This window comes from Cryptomeria japonica, unplaced genomic scaffold (assembly GCF_030272615.1).
Source record: "Cryptomeria japonica unplaced genomic scaffold, Sugi_1.0 HiC_scaffold_46, whole genome shotgun sequence".
In the NCBI taxonomy this organism is placed as follows: Eukaryota; Viridiplantae; Streptophyta; class Pinopsida; order Cupressales; family Cupressaceae; genus Cryptomeria; species Cryptomeria japonica.
Genome location: NW_026728868.1, coordinates 265,631 through 287,791, shown reverse-complemented (window position 1 = coordinate 287,791; position 22,161 = coordinate 265,631). Strand labels below are relative to the sequence as shown.

The window sequence follows — 22,161 nt, the reverse complement described above, 5'->3', positions numbered from 1 at the left end:
TTTCACCTAGAAAGAGAGAAAGATCTGCAGAAAGACTTATACGAGCACGATCGTATTGTTCTTGAACAAATTCCTTAAATTCTTTACACTTTCCAAGAGAGTGAGAACCACCATGATGAAAAAAGGAAATATCCATTTCCTTCATTATGTTTATTGCTAAACTTCACAAAAGGAAAGACAACATTATTATCGTACTTCAATTTCCAAAATATTCTAGTTGCTATTTTTTCTTAATCATTAATAGTTGTAGTATTATTATTTTAAGATTGAGGACAAGAGTTGCTATGAGAAGAGGAATGATTGTCATCCATTATTTTAACTTTACCACTATCGATCGGTTCTTTTACTTAATTTTGAAAATTGGGACAATCACCGAGATGATGATCATGGGTTTGATGAAATAAACAAAAAGGAGGTTTTGAAGAAGAAGCTCTTTTACGAGCACTAATAGCTTAATGACTTGCAAGATGATTTTTGAAGTATTGAATCCTAAGTTTTTCTTCCATAGGAGATTTATTATCATTTCCTAGGCCTTCTATGGTTATTTGTGTAGGAGGGTGTATAGGGAGTCAAATTCCTTGTTCAAATTTTCCAAGTCCTTGTCCTCTAAAACCTTGTTTTTATATTATGTTAAAGCCACTCCTATAAGAATATTTTAATTGAGAAGGTCAGGGAACATTATAATAAATTTATTTGAAGTTTTTAGTGTAAGGACGTTTAGAAAGAATGAAAGGATTAGTAGATGAAGAAGGAATATATTGTAAAGGAGCATATTCCTTTATTTCATCATGCATATCCTCTTTGGTAGATTGGGATGGAAGATCCTTATCATCTAAGGCCTCATTTTTTCTTAATGTTATATGGGGAGAGAGATCACGATTAAAATGAATGACATCATCTTCTCTACAAATGTTTTGATTTCTAATATAGACTCTAGGAGAATATGGAGGATCTAGAGAGATAGAAAGACTAATATTTTGACCTTGCCTCCCTTGCGCAAGGGTATGTGTATAAGAAGAAGATGGGTGCATGTTTCTCTTCAATGATTGGTCTCCATTATAGAGATCATTGATAGGAGTATTTTCTCTTTTTTCATTCATATTAGATACCCTAGGAGAGGTGCAAGTATTATGTTTTTCATTGTCATCTCTAGGATTAAGATCTACAAAAGCTTTTAGGTGCTCTACGTATGAAATTCATTTACCGAAAAACATCACAATAGCACAACATACATGAAAGATGAAAGCTTTGGGATCTAATTTATGAAAAGTAATCAACTTGGAAATCCCAAGAATGCAATATGTCCAAGTGCCATGAATAAAAAGAAGTAACATGAAGTGAAAGAAACCATTATCCAACACATGATTATAATAAATGTGTACATAAAAAGTAATGTAATCATATGCGGAATAGAAAATAGATCACGTCCATTGATTACCATGATTAATATTGAAATTTAATTTCAAGCAAATTATTTGAAAATAAGTTAAGATTTTATAAATAAAACCACTCAATTTATTTAAATAAATGGGATTCAAATTTGATTTTTTATTTTATATAAAAAAAAAAATGAAATGAGAATTTGAAAATGGGAACTTGAAAGTTTGGAAATTTGAATAATTCAAAATTTCAGGAAAAATGATTATTCAATTATGCAACCTCCTACGAAATTTAAATTTACAATTAGGGTGCTGAAAATAAACTCTTAAATTAAATTTAAAATTACTCACTAGAAGATTTGAATTTACGCAAGAAAAATTTAATTTTAAAATTAGGGCTTTGTTAAATAACCTCTTAATTTTAAAATTTGAAATGTTGAATTTTGATAATTGAAACAATTAATTTAATTTTAAAAATTAGGGATCTTTTAAGTAACCTCTTAATTTTTTTTAAAAAATTTAAATTTGAATTTTTCCAAAAGAGAATTAAATTTAAAATTAGGGTCTTATAGAAAGAACCACTAAATTTAAAATTTAAAAATAGATCTAATATTTGAATATTGAAAATTTGGAAAATGCACAAAATTAATTTAAATTCAGAAATTAGGGTTTTTAAAAGTAACCACTTAATTTTAAAATTTGAATTTGAATTTGATATTTGATCCAAGATTGAAATTTTGAATTTGAATTCGGATTAACAACAAATTTAAAGAGGTAAATTCAAGATTTAAACAACCTGCAAGTTCAATTTTAAGGTTTTAAAAATTAGGGTCTTAATTTTAAAAATTAATTGTGAAATTTTACTTGTAGATGAAAATTTGAATTTGGAAATTGAACGAATTCTCAGATCTAAAATAATTAATCCAAATTAAGAAAATCAAAAGCTCAATTTTAAAAATAAAAATTAGGGTTTTAATGAAATTAACCTCTAAATGTTTAAAATTTGCAAGAAAATCAAACTTGTAAATGAAAATTTGAAATTTAAATTGCATACACTCAGATTTGAAAATAAAAATATGAATTTATGGTGTAAGGAGTCGGGTTCACCAAAATGTAAAGTTAAAAATTGGGGGCTTATTAAAGGGCAAGAATTCGACCTACCTAAACAACCAAATATACGAGAACTAACTCTTTGAAAGTGATATTGTACACTGTTGAGGAAAGAAAAGGGAAAGATTTTGACATACCTACAAAATCACTTTGGACCTATCCCTTAAAGACATGTCAAAATCATACTATCATATAATTGTGGAGGAGGAGGCCTTGGAAACCAACTTGGCTTCCATAGTGCTAGATCCCAACCTACTTATTTAAGCTTCACAGAGAAACAAGAGTGCTAAGCATGGTGAAGAGAGGATAACAATGACTATGAGATGGAGGTAAAACAAGGTAGACTGAAAGAGAAAATAAATTTATTTGGCAATAAAGATTCTCAATTTGGGGACACATTTTTCCATTTTCTTACTATCATTAAGGACCTAATTGATTTATTCTATAACTTCTCGACCTGTTTGGATGAGTATCACAATAGGCATAAGTCTAGGATGGAAAAAAATGCAACAAAGAAAAAAGAAATCAATTCAAATATGGAATGTGAAAAGAGGAAAGGAGGGTACTACTTGAGAGAACTAGAATTATAGAGTAAAATTAGTCATGAAAGAGTCAAATCCTCTTATGTGTCTCCATAACATGAAGTCTACATAGTTTTTTGCGGTTTGTTATTTTAGTAGTTTTGGGGCTATGTTGATGTAGTAACTTGTTTATTATTGAACTTCTCTATTTTAGTATTATAACTTTGGGTGTGGGACCCTCTTCCCATCTTACCTAACCAAAAACAATTTTTATCTACACTTTTTATATTACAAATCAATGTCAAATGTGGTTAAAAAACATTAAAGTATAATCAAGTCATAGTATGAGGTTCTTTTGGACTATGTTGGTAGTGAAGAATTAAATTGTTATCAAATGTATGATTATGTATGTATTTTATTTCAAGTTATACTGGAAATTTTTTTTTTCTTTGACCACGTAGGAAATTTTCATAGCTAATAGAAATTGGAGTCCCCTAGGAAAATCTTAGTAATCTCAAATTCCTAGTGAATCCTTGACCTTAGTTAATGATAGGGACTAAGGTCTCTGATTTTAGTAATTGTTGTAATGTGATGTATTTTGTGTTTTAAATAAATTTTTTATTTTTTTTTTATATTTGAGTAAGTTAGTATTTGCACCCAATTTCATCCTTATAGAAATATAGATTTTACATTTAGTAGGTTTTGGAATGACTTTTAAGTGTCGGTTTTGTCTATTTCTGAGTGTATTTAGGCCCATAATGAAACACTTATGGGATAGAGGTAAAACAAGGTAGATTGAAAGAGAAAATAAATTTATTGGGCAATATATTTTCTCAATTTGGGGACTCATTTTTTCTTAATGGATTTTTTCAATGACTTCTCAAACTATTTGACTAAGTATCACAATAGGCATAAGTCTCGGATGGAACAAAAAAGGCACAAATAAAAAAGAAAGCAAACTAAATACGGAAGGTGAAAAGAAGCAGTAAGGGTACTACTTGAGAGAACTAGAATTAAAGAATAAAATTGGTCATGAAAGAGTTGAATTCTCTTATGAGCCTCCATAGTATGAAGTGTACATATTTTTTTGTGGTTTATTATTTTGATAGTTTTGGGATTGTGTTTGTGCAGTAACTTATTTGTTTTTGAAATTCTCTATTTTAATATTATAACTTTGGGTGCAGGATCATCTTCCCACCTTATCTAATAAAAAAATAAAATTGTCTACACTTTTTATATTACAAATCGATGTCAAATGTGGTTAAAAAATATTAAAATATAATCAAGTCATAGTATGATGTTCTATTCGAATATGTTGGTAGTGAAGAATTAAATTGTTGCCAATTGTACGATTATGTGTGCATTATATTTCAAGTTATATTGGAAATAGTTATTATTTTTATTTGAGCTTGTAGGAAATTTTTATAGCTAATAGAAATTGGAGTTCCCTAACAAAATCCTATTCATTTCAAATTCCCAGTGAAGCCTTGACCTTAGTTAATGATAGGGACTAAGGTCTCTACTTTTAGTAATTGTTGTAATATGATGTATTTTGTGTTTCAAATATAATATTAGCTTGATATCTTTTGTGTGATAGGTGTTTTTCTTGTAGGCGATTCTTGGCTCCTATGGTTGATCATGAACTTCTACAATAACAATCTATAAAATTGTTAGTTCAGTATCAATACCAATAAATATAATTTATTCGTTATTCTCTAAAACATTAGTAATAATCCAATTAATTTTTTATTGAAGTTGTTATTTCATGCAAGGTTTTCTCAAGGACTAACACAATGAGAAGTATAAGTTAAGGTGCAAGGAAAGCCTTCTTTGAATTATCAACATATCGGTAAATTTAAGCTAATATTATTTAAGTATGGCCTAGCTCAAACAAAACTTTTCTAAAATATTTAACAAATTTACTCCTTGAATAGATTAATTCATTAAATTAATCAACAAATATTAAAGAGGAAAATGAGAGTTTCACTTGGCATTATGGTTTATATATTTCAAAATGGGTTACATTGGTGAAGTCTTTATTAGCATCTAAATGAAGTTCAAAGTTCGCACGTAGAAAACTAATTAAATAGATGGGATAAAAAAAATTTCATGTATCCTTAGGAAACTTAAGCTTGGAATCTAGATTGGAGGAATCCTAATACCACCTTTTTTCTTCATGCGTAACAAGGGAAATAGAAATTTTGTTGGATAAATATTTATTTAAAGTTAGGAACTCGAGTAATTTAGAGAAATAATCTCCTAAAAGAGTGTGGTTATTGAAAAAATTTAGTTAGTTCAACTAGAATCTATCAATTAGTTCTTAGGTGCTAATTAAAGTATCAATCATGAATTAATGATAGGTGATTACTTTTTTAAATGCACATAGACCATGGAATTTTACTTTTTGAGATAATTCTATATTAAGAGTCTTACCATGAAGAATGAACAGTGTGCTCCTTATATAGGAACCCCAAGAAAATATGGCCTTTTCCATCGTTCCTATGAGAAGTTTGTATGATCAAGATGCTAAAACCCATTAGAATTTAATGATAGAGTGAGTGGTATAGAATATAGGTAGTGTGTTGGCTATGACATCACACATGTGATGTCCACAAGTGTGCATAGTCGGACATCATGTTGTCAAGATATATGTAGACGTTTTGGTAAGTTTCTTGTTATTTTTTTTTTAAATAGCCTATGCCTATATCAATTAATGAAAATTACGAGAATCAATCCTTTTACTATTGTGATTTAAATTCTTACATATTGCGTAGTTCATTTCTGTATAATAAAATTTATAGATGTATAATGTGAAATTTACTCATATATAATTATAAGGATAAATCATTAGTCTAAGATAATTTCTAAAGGATAAATGAATTAATTTGTATCTAAACTCACATGGGCCATCTATATTTTAATAATTCACTTAAATTATGTTCTTAGAGTTGTAGTGTGATTCGAATATCCTAGTTTGACCTATTAGATCTTCAGCCTATTGATCTAGAAATTTTAATATCTTAATCCTTACAATCTTTTAAATACCATAGATTTCAACATTATAATTCATAGGATTCTATATTTTGTATCGTCAATCTCTAATTTATCAATCAGTTTGTTCTCTAGTTAAATTTCACATTTTAAAAATTCAAACCCAGGGGAATTGAGAGCTATACTTAGTAAAACATAGGTTAATTTAATATGGTATATATATAACACAAAAAATACACTAATGCAGAAATAACAAAAGTATACATAACACAACAAATTAATTTGATTATACAAAAACAAAAGATTAACAAACTATAAAGTTTCTTAACAGTTTTTTTAGGTCTTGAACTTAGGATGCTAGCATGCTGCGTGGATGTTTGTGCTTCATTGTTGTCTATACAAATGATGAGCTAGAAAACAACCAAAAGGTGTCCTGAATCCGCTCTACACTCTTTGAACTTGTTCTCTTTATTTAGCTATTAGTATAGTGTCTATTGAAGTCTCTGAAGTTTACACATAGTTTGATTTCTCTGTTCTTCTTTCTTATACAAACAAGATTGACCACCCATGAGGAATGTTTGATAGGGAAAATGATAGCATCCTCTATGAGTTTGGTTAATTGTTTTCTCATCAAGAGCTCTATTTTGGGATTTATTGGCCTTTCTATTTGTCAAACTAGTTTAATTCTATAGTGTGTTGGGCTAAGGTAGGGTCAAACCCCATTAAATCTTCATAGGTCCAAGTAAATATATCATCGTACTTTGACAAAGTTAAAATAAATATTTCTTGTTTAGCTATAGAGCATACCTTTCCAAATTTCAGTGACCTACCTTTAGCAACCACCAAACTCTTATAGCCACGTTTCTTTATAGAAAAGTTCATATTCTTGTTGTTTAGGTGGTTGTCCAAGTTAAAAATACCTTCTAAGCTAACTAGACCTTTCAATAGGTTGCTGGAATTGAGATACATAATCTGATTTCCATATTGGTCTTGTGGCATAGAATGATTTTTTGCAAAAATTTCCACTTCAGTTTACAACGAATTAAAAATCATTTGATCACTTTCAAATACCTACCAATTTAAAATTAGGGTCTTGTAGAAAGAACCACTAAACTTAAAATTTTAAAACAGAGATCTAATATTGGAATTTTGAAAATTTGGAAAATGCATAAAATTAATTTAAATTCAAAAATTAGGGTTTTTTTAAGTAACCACTTAATTTTAAAATTTAAATTTCAATTAGATATTTGATCCAAGATTGAAATTTTGAATTTGAATTAGGATTAACAACACATTTAAAGAGGGAAATTCAAGATTTAAACAACCTGCAAGTCCAATTTTTAAGGTTTTAAAAATTAGGTTTTTTTTTAAATTAACCACTTAAATTTTAAAATTTAATTGTGAAATTTGACTTGTAGATGAAAATTTGAATTTGCAACTTGAACGAATTCTCAGATCTAAAATAATTAATCCAAATTAAGAATATCAAAAGCTCAATTTTAAAAATAAAAATTAGGGTTTTAATGAAATTAATCTTTAAATGTTTAAAATTTGCAAGAAAATCATACTTGTAAATAAAAATTTGAAATTTAAATTCCATACACTCAGATTTGAAAACAAAAATATGAATTAATGGTGTGAGGAATCGGGTTCACCAAAATGTAAAGTTAAAAATTGGGGGCTTAGCAAAGGGAACGAATTTGACCTACCTAAACAACCAAATATATGAGAACTAACAATTTGAAAGTGATATTGTACTCTGTTGAGGAAAGCAAAGGGAAAGAATTTGACATACCTAACAAATCACTCTGGACCTATCCCTTCAAGACATCTCTAAATCATACTATCATATCATTGTGGAGGAGGAGGCCTTGGAAACCAACTTGGCTTCAATAGTGTTAGATCTCACCCTACTTATTTAAACTTCACAAAGAAAGAAGAGTTCTAAGCATAGTGAAGAGAGGATAACAATGACTTTGAGATGGAGGTAAAACAAGGTAGACTGAAAGAGAAAATAAATTTATTTGGCAATAGAGATTCTCAATTTGGGGAAACATTTTTCCATTTTCTTAATATCATTAAGGACAGGTAATGGATTTATTATATGACTTATCGACCTATTTGGATGAGTATCACAATAGGCTTAAGTCTAGGATGGAAAAAAAGTGCAACAAAGAAAAAAGAAATCAAATCAAATATGGAATGTGAAAGGAGGAAAGGAGGGTACTACTTGAAAGAACTAGAATTACAGAGTCAAATTAGTCATGAAAGAGTCAAATCCTCTTATGTGTCTCCATAACATGAAGTCTACATAGTTTTTTGCGGTTTTTTATTTTGGTAGTTTTGGGGCTATGTTGGTGCAGTAACTTGTTTGTTATTGAACTTCTTTATTTTAGTATTCTAACTTTGGGTGTGGGACCCTCTTCCCACCTTATCTAACCAAAAACAAATTATATCTACACTTTTTGTATTACAAATCAATGTCAGATGTGGTTAAAAAACATTAAAGTATAATCAAGTCATAGTATGATGTTCTATTGGACTATGTTGGTAGTGAAGAATTAAATTGCTATCAAATGTATGATTATGTGTGTATTTTATTTCAACTTATATTGGAAATAAATAAAAAATTCTTTGAGTGCATAGGAAATTTTCATAGCTAATAGAAATTGGAGTTCCCTAAGAAAATCCTAGTCATTTCAAATTCCTAGTGAAGCCTTGACCTTAGTTAATGATAGGGACTAAGGTCTCTGATTTTAGTAATTGTTGTAATGTGATGTATTTTGTGTTTTAAATAATATATTTTTTTATTTTGATATTTGAGTAAGTTAGTATTTGCACCCAATGGCATCCTTACAGAAATATAGATTTTACATTTAGTAGGTTTTGGAATGACTTTTAAGTGTTTGTTTCATCTATTTCTGAGTGTATTTAGGGCCATAATGAAACACTTACGAGATAGAGGTAAAACGAGGTAGACTGAAAGAGAAAATAAATTTATTGGGCAATAGATTTTCTCAATTTGGGGACTCATTTTTTCATTTTCTTACTATCATTAAGGACCTAATGGATTTGTTCAATGACTTCTTAAACTATTTGACTAATTATCGCAATAGGCATAAGTCTAGGATGGAACAAAAAAGGCACAAAGAAAAAAGAAACCAAACTAAATACAGAAGGTGAAAAGAAGAAACAAGGGTACTACTTGAGAGAACTAGAATTAAAGAATAAAATTGGTCATGAAAGAGTTGAATTCTCTTATGAGCCTCCATAATATGGAGTCTACATATTTTTTTGTGGTTTGTTATTTTGATAGTTTTGGGGTTGTGTTTGTGCAGTAACTTATTTGGTTTTGAACTTCTCTATTTTAATATTCTAACTTTGGGTGCGGGACCGTCTTCCCACCTTATCTAATAAAAAAAATAATAATAATATCTACACTTTTTATATTACAAATCAATGTCAAATGTGGTTAAAAAACATTTAAATATAATCAAGTCATAGTATGATGTTCTATTGGAATATGTTGGTAGTTAAGAATTAAATTGTTGCCAATTGTATGATTATGTGTGCATTTTTTTTCAAGTTATATTGGAAATAATTATTATTTTTAGCTGAGCATGTGGGAAATTTTCATAGCTATTAGAAATTGGAGTTCCCTAAGAAAATCCTATTCATTTCAAATTCCTGGTGAAGCCTTGACCTTAGTTAATGATAGGGACTAAGGTCTCTAATTTTAGTAATTGTTGTAATATGATGTATTTTCTGTTTTAAATATATTTATATTTTATTTTTATATATGAGTAAGTTAGTATTTGCACCTAGTTGAATCCTTATAGAAAGATAGATTTTACATTGAGCGGGTTTTCGAATAACTTTAACGTGTCTATTTCATCTATTTCTGAGTCTATTTAGGCCCAAAATGAAACACTTATGAGTTCGGTACCTTTTTGGGGAATTAAACCATGGGCTTCTGTCATCATTTGATCATGTCCAAGTCTCTTAGAAAAAAGGTGTCAAAAGTCTAACTTGTGGGCGATAGTAAGTAAATTACCACTTCCAAATCCACTCCAACAATTTTATTAATGGGATTTTGCATGCCTCACACATATGAGTGGATCAAAAAGATCCTCTTGGGGAAGAGTATACAATATTATTCCTCTCGTCCTAATGCTCTCACATGTAGAAGCATTTGTGATATCCACATACCCTTAGGGTTTGGTGTGAAGGGGAGAGAGGAGGTGGATGAGATCCATGTGGTGCATCGTGATCAGAGGAGGGGAGGTCATATGACACATATTACATATACCATTCTTAGACTCTTTGTATGTCTTATTATTTTATTTTTTGGCTCTATCTTTTTGGAGTTTTTGGGAGGCTTTGTGCAAGGAGTCAAAAGAGTCTTTGAGAAATATCTATCAAACCCTCCTGATCTAGTAAGGAAATATTTTGATATGATTCATTCCTTAGAATGCTATATTTCATTTTGTTGTAAATATTTTATTGGAGGCTTTTGATTTAATTTTTAAATTTCATCTTTTTATATATTTTCTTATGTCAATGACATGTGTGAGAGGTTTTAGGCTCTCCCATATTGATGAGAGAAACTCATGTGTAGGGTGAAGGATATGTGGAACCTCTAAGGGAATGGTTTTTTCTCATTGAGAAGCAGATTTCTTGGGTATGAGTATCCTTGATTCTTTTGGAAAATCTGTGGAAAAATTGTTTGGTATATTTTAAAAGGGTTGTGAAGTATATGGTGTTGGATTCCCTTAATGGAGTTTACATGTGCATGGAGTATTTGCATTGGGCAATAAATTTTGTCATAGGCCTCTTACCTTGGGGCTTGGTTGTGAGAAATACCAAATGTTGGAAGGTGAGCTCTCCCTTAGCTTGTTTAAAAACTATGTTTTGTAACCTTTCTTGTTGAGTCAAATTGGGTGCTACCTTGATAGTGGAATAAAAATATTCATTCTCACATTTGGGTTAGAATTTTTATTGGACTTTTGAAATGGGTTGGAGTAAGTTGTTAATTTTTTTATCAAATGGGTCCCTTGTAATGTTGTGTATATCAAGTTGATAAATGATGATGTTGTTGTGTTTAGAAGTGATTTGATTTTAGTTTTCTAAAAATATACATATTGTTTAAGGATTGAGTTTGTTTGAGAAATAACTTATTGCTTGTGGTAATTTGCATTTCATACATTTAAAAGTTATTGATATTTGATGAACAAAGTAAATTTATTAGTAATTATTGGTTAAATTATCATTAAGAGTATGAAATTTCCATTCACTTGTCTTAATATTTTTAGTTAATAAAGTGAAGGGGATGTTTATCACGCAAATATTATTCTCTTTGTTATCCTACAAAAAAAAAAATCTCTAGTGAAACTTTTATTTAAAATTAAAAATAGTTATTTGTAATTAGATATGTATATTCACCTATTTAAACATATATATTTTATACAAAATCTATTTACCCCCCCCCGCGCTCTCTCTCTCTCTCTCTCTCTCTCTCTCTCTCTCTCTCTCTCTCTCTCTCTCTCTCTCTCTCTCTCTCTCTCTCTCTCTCTCTCTCTCTCTCTCTCTCTCTCTCTCTCTCTCTCCCTCTCTCTCTCTCTCTCTCTCTCTCTCTCTCTCTCTCTCTCTCTCTCACACACACACACACACACATTGCAAACTTGAGTTTGGGTTTATAGTATTAGCATAATGGTTAAGGCCCATTAAGCAGGTTTAGCATGGTAATTAATTCTTTTAATAGAATTTAATTTAATATGACTTTAGCAAATGCAAAACCTTAGGTGGAATTATAATTTTTAAATGGTGTGCTAGGTTTTATGATTTAACATGTCTTGTAATCATTTAAATGTGATGTGGCCTCTCAAATTAATTAGTCGACTGAAATAACTTAATTTATCTAATTGAGAGTGAATGGTAATTAATTAAATTAAATTTGAAATCAAAGTGTAGTATACTTTTATTTCAAAAATTTGGTTTTAATAGAAAATAAAATATCATCTTAGAATTGAGAAAATTTACTCTTTATTTTGTTTTAATTTAGTTTATTTGGACTCTTTAGAAGAATAAACTTTCGTTGTGCCTAATATTTAATTTTCAAAAATAGTATATTTACTTATTAAAAATATTCCATAGAAAATTATCATTTATTTGTCTGCTGCATTTAATCTCTTTATATATCATTAGTAATTAATAAAAATTTATATATAATTTAGCTTACTTATGGTTTACTTAGCTATAGGTGTTAGCTCACGCCATAGAGGCCCAACCAATTCACTACCAATTAGGAATTAGAGGGAATGTTACCTTGAGGAGTTCCTCCATTGAGACATGTTGCATAAGGATTCCAAATCTCAATCACGTTATCATCCTTGTTTTACATTGTGCGAAATGAGTTCCATAACGCCCACTCATCGTATTCCTTTTCTCACCTCGTCTAGCATGATTCCTATAACATTGAGTATGTAACATATACGTGCACATGCTATGATGAATTTGCCTTGTACACCAAGTTCATCATTTACACAACCCATTCTCTTATTTATTTATTTTACTCTTGTAGCCAAATTCTATAATTAATATGAATCCTTAATATTACAAGCTAAAAATATTAATGATAATTTAAAACTATTCTTTGTTTTTAAGGCTCACGAATATAACACACCTAATTTTATAATAAAATTGAGATTATCCTACCCGAGCGTAAAAAGGTTTTCGGGAAAGATGCAATATAAAGCATGGATGGACGGTGTTTGTGTCAACATCCAACTCGAAAATAAATATGAAAGAAAATTTCCTCTTTTACCAATTCTGAGACGGTTGTGAAAAATGTATATATTACTTCCTTTGAAGAAGGCCATCGTTTATTTAGTGGTGTGTGTATAATTCTTTCTTGTGGCAATATAATTATCGTATGACCCACATATTCATTCGTATCCTTTGCCTTTTAGAGTTTTTCATTAGCATGTGCATGTTAGAACCCTTTGGATTTTGGGAAGAATTATGTTTTTCAAAATAATGGATGGTGTATATGCTTTTGCATGTGTCATTCATTTGATATTGGGTTCCCCATGGTAGAACCCTTCTAAGCAAATCTAGAATCACATCCAAACTAGCACCTTCTCAATTACACTAGCAACTATTCTAAAGTGACATCTAATGATTTGGAAACTATCAACCTTCCTTGCTCAAACTAGACCTTTTCTTCAATAATACTAATGCAAGAGTTGTTTATAGATTATTTTCCTCTCGAATATATTTTACTAATTTTTCAATTCAATAACTACCTAGCATGACTCTCTCCATCTCATTTCTTGCACATGTAACACTCACCCTCACATCATTGATAATTTCCTTTTTTGCGAATTCGCTGGCGGTTAAGAATAATCTAATATTATTTTCTTAGAATTTGCTGATCTTTCCGATATAGTGATAACGATTCCACACTACCGAAAGAGTTTGCGACAATATCAACAATATCAAAAGTATAAGGAGACTACGTCTACGGTAGTTTGGGTAACTGTATGTCGTAGGACTTACGTACTCACTCTGCAAATATACGATAATTAACTGATCACATCGACAAGAATTAGTCCTCGCAGAGTAGTTAATTTTCCCGCTATATAATAGACATGTTATGGGCTTGTAATACACAATTCGACTACACATTCATATCCCGAGCTTTTCTGTCTGATTCTTCTGTGGCTCTATTTATAATGGGTAACCGCATGATCTACTTCACGTTGGGACTTTTCCTATTGATATGTTGTTACAGTGATAATGTCATGGCAGCGGATTCCGATCCCTTGCAAGATTTCTGCGTCGCAGACAAGGAAAGCATGGGTGAGTACATAACTTTTATATGATTTTCTTATTAGGCGAGTTGCTAACAAATTGATTAAGATAGAGTGGCGTGATATGATTTGTTGCTAACAAATTGATTAAAACAGTTAAGGTGAACGGGTTCGTTTGCAAAGATCCCAAGGATGTTTCGGCAGAGGACTTCTTCTTCGGGGGACTTGGGCAGGCAGGGAACACCGACAATGCAGTGGGCTCAAATGTAACGATGGCCAATGTTATGCAGATACCAGGCCTCAACACCTTCGGAATATCGTTGGTCCGTATCGATTACGCGGTGGGTGGAATAAATCCTCCTCACACGCACCCAAGAGCCACTGAAGTTCTTGTTTTACTGGAAGGCCAGCTTCTTGTGGGTTTCATTGACACCACCAACAAGTTTTTCAGCAAAACGTTGGAGAAGGGAGATGTGTTTGTGTTTCCAAAGGCACTTGTGCATTTCCAGCAGAATGTGGGGCATGAAAATGCGGTGGCCATAGCTGCATTGAGCAGCCAGCTTCCGGGAGCTCAGACAATCGCCAACTCTCTGTTTGCAGCGGATCCTCCTCTCCCAGATTCCGTATTGGCCAAGGCCTTCCGCATCACCCAAGAGCTTGTCGATTTCATTCAGAAGAAATTTGCATAAGAATTTGCATCACCCAAGAGCTTGTCGATTACATTCGGGCCAAATTCCTCTAAGATTCTCAACCTGAATTCGCTGTGGTCTATTAAATAAAACGTGGGAAGACCATCTTTGTCATTTTTTTCTTTTCCTGAATAAAATAAATCTGTTTAATCTCGTTATTTCTCTGCTGATGTATTATTTATAGCATCGATTTTCAACATATATAACTCAAGAGTAAATTTCAAACTTTAATAATTATGCTAATATTTCTAATTAATAATTTATTGATAACATGTTAAAGAATAAATCAAATGAAATAGATGGGATTCAAGGTATGCATCACAATTCATCTTTTTATCCGTGCTCACCTTTCAAAGCTATGTCTCCCATTCATCACCATCGTACATTATTTATACATTTTACAAGTATCCTTAGGTAAACATTTGGAATGGTAAAGGCATTGCATTACTACACTATGATTCTTTAATGATAAGATTTTGTATTATGTGTATTACAATAATCTTATTGAATAAAATTCAAAAATCAAACTGAACGAATTTTTGCTTGAATGGCTCTCCTCGTTATCTCATGGTCCCCATACACTCATTTGAAATTAGATATCACATTTTACGTCATTTTAGTAATAATATTTTCGTAAGAGTAATTATCTTTGATTTTTTAGAATGCAGAAGAGAATATAATACTAAAATTCATTATTATTCAATGCACTTTCAATCTTTGTATACTAAAATATACACAGGTCCAACTAATCGACAATGAATTTTATAAATTATTCAAAAAAATCTTAGATAACGTGATTTAATAAATGTTTACTATAATAGTTATACACAATTTAAAAGCTTATGTTTAATGTGAAATATTTAATTAATAATATTCAAAAAAATTATGCTAATGTCTCTTGAAAACCTCATAATAATCTTTTCGTCCTAATTTTTTATCAAAGAAGTCTTTAAAAAATGTCGAAAAATGCTCCTAGAAATGAGAAACATATAATATAGTGTATATTCAACTGACATAATATGATTTCCATCACACCTAATGTCAAAACCTAGATTTTCTAGTATAAACAGTAGCAGAATGATTGGGCTACATATAATATCCTTACCACATGCTTAGTCTTATCAATTTTGCCCCTTTAACATGGTTCAACCATGGCCTTTTTCTTGTATAGAATTGTATATGTATTGGAATTAATTGACTAGAGGTACTTTAGTATTCTTGTCCCTTAACTATGACAATGTTATGATTAATCCTATTAGATGATTTTCATTTTAAATTTGTAAATAATAGTTAATTATTCTCTTTTAAATCTTTTAATTTTATCAAATACCAAGATTTTGCTCGTAATACAATTTATAATTCCATTAAGATTTTGTAAGTATCTATTTCGATATTAATTAATAGTTCTCTCGTAGAGAAATACTACCAAAGAGGTAGCTCCCAATTACAATTCCTACATTACATCAGACCCTCTACACATTCATATAGTCTTTCAATTTGCAAAGGAGAAAAAAATCCCCATATTTTCCAATGAACTAGCCACAGGCCAACAATGAAACCCTTTACTTCACTTTCCTATAAAATTGGAGAGATCAAAATATTCTTTGCTTCCTATTAAGAGCTTCAACATGAAATATGCCTCCAATAAATCTATTTGTAGGCTCTATGGGTATAGCATCAGGCATGGCTAGTACCACTATCCTGTTTGGATCTGTAATCAATCTATTCCCATATGAGGAGCCCTAAGTTACGGTCCTCATGACCTAGATGTAATTGGTAAAGAAGCGCTTGTATACAAATCCATCATCAAGGTGCCCAACATTCCAAAATGCTTCTCCAATTATCTTTGTGAACACACACACAGTCATGGCCTTGCCTTTTTTTTCTAAAAGGTTTGGAAATATTTTCAACCATGGTCTCCTGTTTGCATTGGCATTATATTACAAACATACATGACATATAATTTATGTTCCTTGGATAGCCCAAGTCATTTGAGTATATCATCTCTAACACCCAAACCCTTCCCGAGGTTGGGAAAGCTTTACGCTTCAATCGTCCTCTGAGTTGATGTTAGGATCCAATGCCTTCGGAATATCGTTGGTCCGTATCGATTACGCAGTGGGTGGAATAAATCCTCCTCACACGCACCCAAGAGCCACTGAAGTTCTTGTTTTACTGGAAGGCCAGCTTCTTGTGGGTTTCATTGACACCACCAACAAGTTTTTAGCTTAGATACTAAACATGCATTTAATTTCATTAATCTAGCCCCAAAATCATGTGCCATGCTCACACCCACAATGGATTGGATTGCAAACTAGATCGGGAATGAACTAGATCGGGATATTATGGTTTCGAGTGAACTGGGAAAAGAGACTAAAGAACATTTTTTCATTTTAATCCACATTTATCACTTTGTATTATTTCATTATTGGTTTAGCTTTTATTTTGCAATACTCGAGGATATAGACCTGTAGAAAAATAAAGAAATTCAAGAAGGTGGGAGAGCAGGAAGTGGTGTGGTGGGGTATTTATTTGTAAACTGAATAAAAAAACTCAGCAAAATATCTGAAAAAAAAATAACATTATTACTAAGGTTTTGTAGGTGTATAAAGGTATATTGAATTTAACAAGATACATCTGCAACACAATGCAACTCTAGCTTTAGAATTACTTAGAACATGGATTCTCTTTCTTTGTCATGGAACTTTTTATCACTTGAAAAACAGGGAAAAAATAAGAAAAAAATGATGAATTTTCAAAAACATAATAACAAAGTCTATTAAGAACTTCTGAAATATTCAAATGTAGAACAACATATAGAAAGTTTATGACAATCTATATATGAAATAATTTTGTGGTTGTTTTGACAACACAAAGGATATCATTAAACATAATAGATGAGACTCTTCTTAACAATCAAAGAGACAATGGCAACCCAAAAGAAAAATGTTAATTTTTTAATTAACAGATAGGCTAGACTCATGATTTCTTAAACTTTGCTAATATATCTTGAAAGTAATATAAGAATTGTTCAAAATGAATGCAAGCCACAAAATAGGGTAGAGTATTAGGGTTTCAACATACAAACGGAAAATACAATCATCTGATATTTTTCACTTGTCTAATAAAAACTTATGCTTTTACCGACACTAAAGCACCTTATTGCCTTTGACTAAACAATATTTCATGTCTCCTCCAACATCATAGGACCTCGGACATAATAGCAAGCAGCTGGAAGAAAAATCAAGGGGTATACTTGAAAACCTTCATCAAATCTTTAAGCAAATGTAAGAAGAATGTAGAAGCAACAATAAAACACGTACATTATATTTTTTTACGAATTTCATAAATATTAATACCGCCTCAGGGTGAACTCACAATAATGGTTCCCACTTTTTTGCCACTTTTGACACTGAGATGTACATTTTTAAAATAATCTTCAACTTCCAAGAACTATAACTTTTAAACTATTAAAAATTTGAAGATGATGTAAATTAGTGATTTCTAGCATTTTGTTTGTAGATTCTATATACATTTTTTTCAAATTTTTTAAGAGTGATGTGCCTCCCGAAACGCATAACTATTTTTCTATAAATGATAAAAACTCAATTATTTCAAATTTTGGTTTGTAACATCAATATCCAGGGCTTGCATTTGGTTTTATAGTGATATGTTCAATATTTTTCATTTTATAAAGTTTTGAACTCCGACTAGTCATAATTCAAACATAGGTTTATGTTTGAACACATAACTTGTCCTATATAAATCGAAATTCAATTTTATTTTTTTTGTTAGAAAGAAGACATCAATACCAGAGGCACAGATATTTTTCAGAATTTTTTTGAATTAGTTTCTTATTTTTCCCAATGCGTTGAACAGAGAAGTTCATGTTCGGTGAAAAACCACTTTTCCATAAAATTAAAAAAACAAGAACATAATAAATTCAAAATATAACAAAATTATACTCGTTGGAAAGCTTGCTTCGAGTACTACCATCTACTATTTTTGGGTTATCAAGATTATTTCATTCGTGCTTTCAACCAGAGCTCTGAAGTCATTAATTCTTCAGAACTCTGAATTTTTTTGGGAGAAACCTTTAATTTGAAGGTTCGAATGAACACCAGTTCAAGCGAACCCACATTCGCTCGAACCAATGAGCTCGATTTTGGCATGCACATTTTTGTAACGGCCATGTTCGAGGGAACCCAAGAATTTTTAAATGTCGGCTTTCATTCGAACTCTGGCCTACGCATTTTTTGTTTTTTTTTTCATTTGTGGAGTCATATAAATGTCCATAATTTTTTTCATTTTTTATCACACAAATGATTAAAATAATTCGCATTTTTGGATGAGAGAAGACATTTGAAAATTATTTTGAAGGCAATAATTTGAAGGTTTTTTGTAAAAGCATGGGGAACAAGAAGAGAAGGCAAAATAAGACTTCAAGGAATTATTCTCCCGAAACGGAAGAAAGATATCGAGAACAAAGAAGACAAAGATATCATGATGCAAGTATGTATTTTTTATTTTATTTCTATTTAATTTAATATGTGTTACATATCAATTAATTAGAACTCAATATTTTTTATCTAATATTTTTAATGAAAATTAATTTAAAAAATCTTAATTAAATTAATTGAAAATAATAGGATTAAATAATTTTTTTTAATTGGAAAGCATAATTAATTGGAGATAATACATGTGTATCTCCAAATTTCAAATTCCATCAACTTGCTTGTAGTGTAATTGCATTTTTCTCCTATATAATTAAGTTCATTTATAATAGATAAGACCTGTTAAGTCATAAAATTAATAAGACCTATTATGTCATAATTTCTAGGTTCTAAATTATATATATTGAATATTTAATCTACATGTACAAGTAATTTCATGTGATAGGTCCTTTAATATCACATAATATATCTGTCTTAAGGGTAGTTAAGTATAATAATTGTGAAATATTTTTTCAAATGTGGTCATATTGATTTTAATATGAGGTCACCTAAGTTATCATATGCATGCATCAAAATATTTGTACTTTTAATTTTCAAAATTGGAATTTCTAATTTATCAAAATTTTATTTTATGTGTTAAATTAGTGCTCAAAATTAGAGATTGAACTTTAATCCTAACCTAAGAACAAATTGAACTTTAAACCTAAACAAGTAATTTAATTAGAGTTATAACAATAAGGTCCTCAAAGTAATTAAATTTAATAAACCAAATTGAATGGGCTAATTTTAACATGTAAAGCTTTAAGCCAAATTCACCCCTATTCTTAATCCTAATTGAATAATCTATGATTAATTCAAGAACCTTACACAAACGAGCTTAAATTATGTGCAGAACGGGCAAACGAACCTGTTGAAGAACACAATATAGTTGATGAACATAGGGAGGAGATTGTCCAAGTTGAACCAATGGAGACCTTTGAAGGAGAGGGGTCAGGTTCCTTACCTCCTACCACTGATATGGATGAGCATATTGTGGATCTAGCTAAACAGGTGAAGAGAAATATTTCTTATAAAAATTTAGATCATTTACTTGAAATGGATATGGATGAGATGAAACGTCTCAGTGAAGAACCTAGACATACTAAAAGGAAGTCAATGAATAAAAGTGGAAAAGAAATAATGTCTCATTTCAACAATCTTGATACTACACTAGAAAAAGCTCAATTGTTATCAATTGTACTTACTCATAAAGACTTAATAGATCCAATGAAATTGTTGGGTATAGATACAACAAGTCAAAAGAGGAAATCTTCTCAGCTACAAAAATCTACTATTGATAATGTTAAGAAAGGTTTGGTGAACATTGGTAAAAAATATCGAAAACTATATAAGACCATTTAAAGAAGAGTGATGTTGACATCTTTAGTAAATGAAAGATTGCCTCAAAAAAGACAAATCTCTTCACTGTCATCTGAGTTTGGTTTTAGTAGAAGGACAATATCTAAATATGTTAAAAGGAGAAAGATTTTGGATGATACTACCTTAGAAGGGAATTGGGAAATTATGTGTAGAGCTCCTCGTTCTGATAGAATTGAAGATGTTGATAGGAACTTTGTGACAAGTTTTTGGAATGATAATACTCACCCTTCATCAAATAGTAGAGATGTTATCAAGCAAAGGATTGGTCCTGATCGTTATGATCTCCACGTAAAACATTGGATAGACACAACAAAACATGAATTGTATGTATTGTTTACTAAAACAAACCCTCATATAAAGATTGGACAAACCATGTTTGAACGGTTAAGGCCATATTATGTGAAGTTAAACAAAGTTTTTGAAACTTGTTGTTGTCGTTATCACATCGAATTTGACTTGTACTATCAGGTGTTTCGAAAGATTAGAGAAGATAATGATGGTTAAAAAATTGCTCCTCCTAAACGAACAAGTCAATTCATAGCATCCATCTTATGTGATAAATCAGATGATAATGCAACCGGTCAAATAAATTGCATAAGAGGAATTTGTGGAACATGCGGGGACTTGGCTAAATTGCCTTTGAGAGATGAAGATACTAACATGAGGAAGATGGTAAATTGCAAGAGTTACAAGTACAAAAAATTTGAAACAAAATTTGGAAAGGAATCTACAAGGCTAGATTATGTAGAAGAGGAAATACCTATTGGAACATTTATGGAAAATTTTCGTAAGTTGATAAAACCATACATATGCCATGGTTTTTTTGCCAAGTGGCAAGTAGAACAATTTAAAAGATTAAGAGACACTTTCCCACTTGGAACCATTCTATCTGTAGTTGACTTCGTAGAGAATTACTCTTTTGCACATCAAAAAGAGATTCAATCAGAGTATTACTTTTCAAAGCAAATCACTATTTTCGTGCATGTGTGTTATCGACATGCACAGATGAATTTGGATGGTGTTGATAGTACATTTGAAAATCATGTCATTAAGAAAGAGTACCACTTCTATATCAGTGATGATAAGGAGCATGACACACTTTTTGTACAACATTGCTTTAAGAAGTTTTTTGAATATTTGAAAGATAGAGGAATAACAATAGTTAAACATTTTGTTTGGTCTGATGGATGTGCGACACAATTCAAATCTTCGAGGCCATTTTATGCACTATGTAGATATCATCGAAATGACAAAATACCACATGTTTGGAGTTTTTTTGAGAGTGGTCATGGAAAGGGTGAACATGATGGTGCAGGAGCTTGTATCAAACGTGCTCTAAGAAAGCATCAAATAAAGTACAGAGGAGAACGTATAGAAAATGCACATGATGTTGTTGAATGGTGTAAGAAACACTTTGAGCAACCTAATTATCTTAGGGAGTCATCATTGAGAACATACAGGCCCATTCCATATAGAGTGTTTAAATCTAATCTAATCAAACATGTATTTAAATCTAATCTAATCAAACATGTATAAATCTAATATAATCAAACATGTATAATCTGATCAAACACAAACCAGGTATAAAGTATAATCTAGAGAAAAACTTCGTTGTACATGCATGAAATATACAATCTAATCAAACATGTATTTAAATCTAATTTAATCAAACATCATGTATAAATCTAGAATATAATCAAACATGTATAAATCTAATATAATCAAACATGTATAAAACTTATGAAGTATAATCTAGAGTCTAAACTCCATGTATAAAGTATAAAGTA

At 30.5% G+C, this 22,161-nt stretch overlaps 1 protein-coding gene across 1 annotated transcript; it reads left to right on the top strand.

Moving 5' to 3' along the window:
* The first annotated feature begins 13,650 nt into the window (after positions 1 to 13,650).
* LOC131862548 (putative germin-like protein 2-3) lies at positions 13,651 to 14,501 on the top strand. Its single transcript, XM_059215024.1, has 2 exons — positions 13,651 to 13,861; positions 13,969 to 14,501. Exons 1-2 carry the CDS (start codon positions 13,651 to 13,653, stop codon positions 14,499 to 14,501), a joined length of 744 nt encoding a protein of 247 aa, XP_059071007.1.
* Positions 14,502 to 22,161: the final 7,660 nt, after the last annotated feature.

Bases quoted from the DNA above. Each gene is read 5' to 3' on its own strand.
- LOC131862548 (XM_059215024.1), top strand. From the start codon at position 13,651: ATGTTATGGGCTTGTAATACACAATTCGACTACACATTCATATCCCGA. The intron at 13,862-13,968 runs GTGAGTACATAA...TGATTAAAACAG, and splicing joins CGCAGACAAGGAAAGCATGG to TTAAGGTGAACGGGTTCGTT.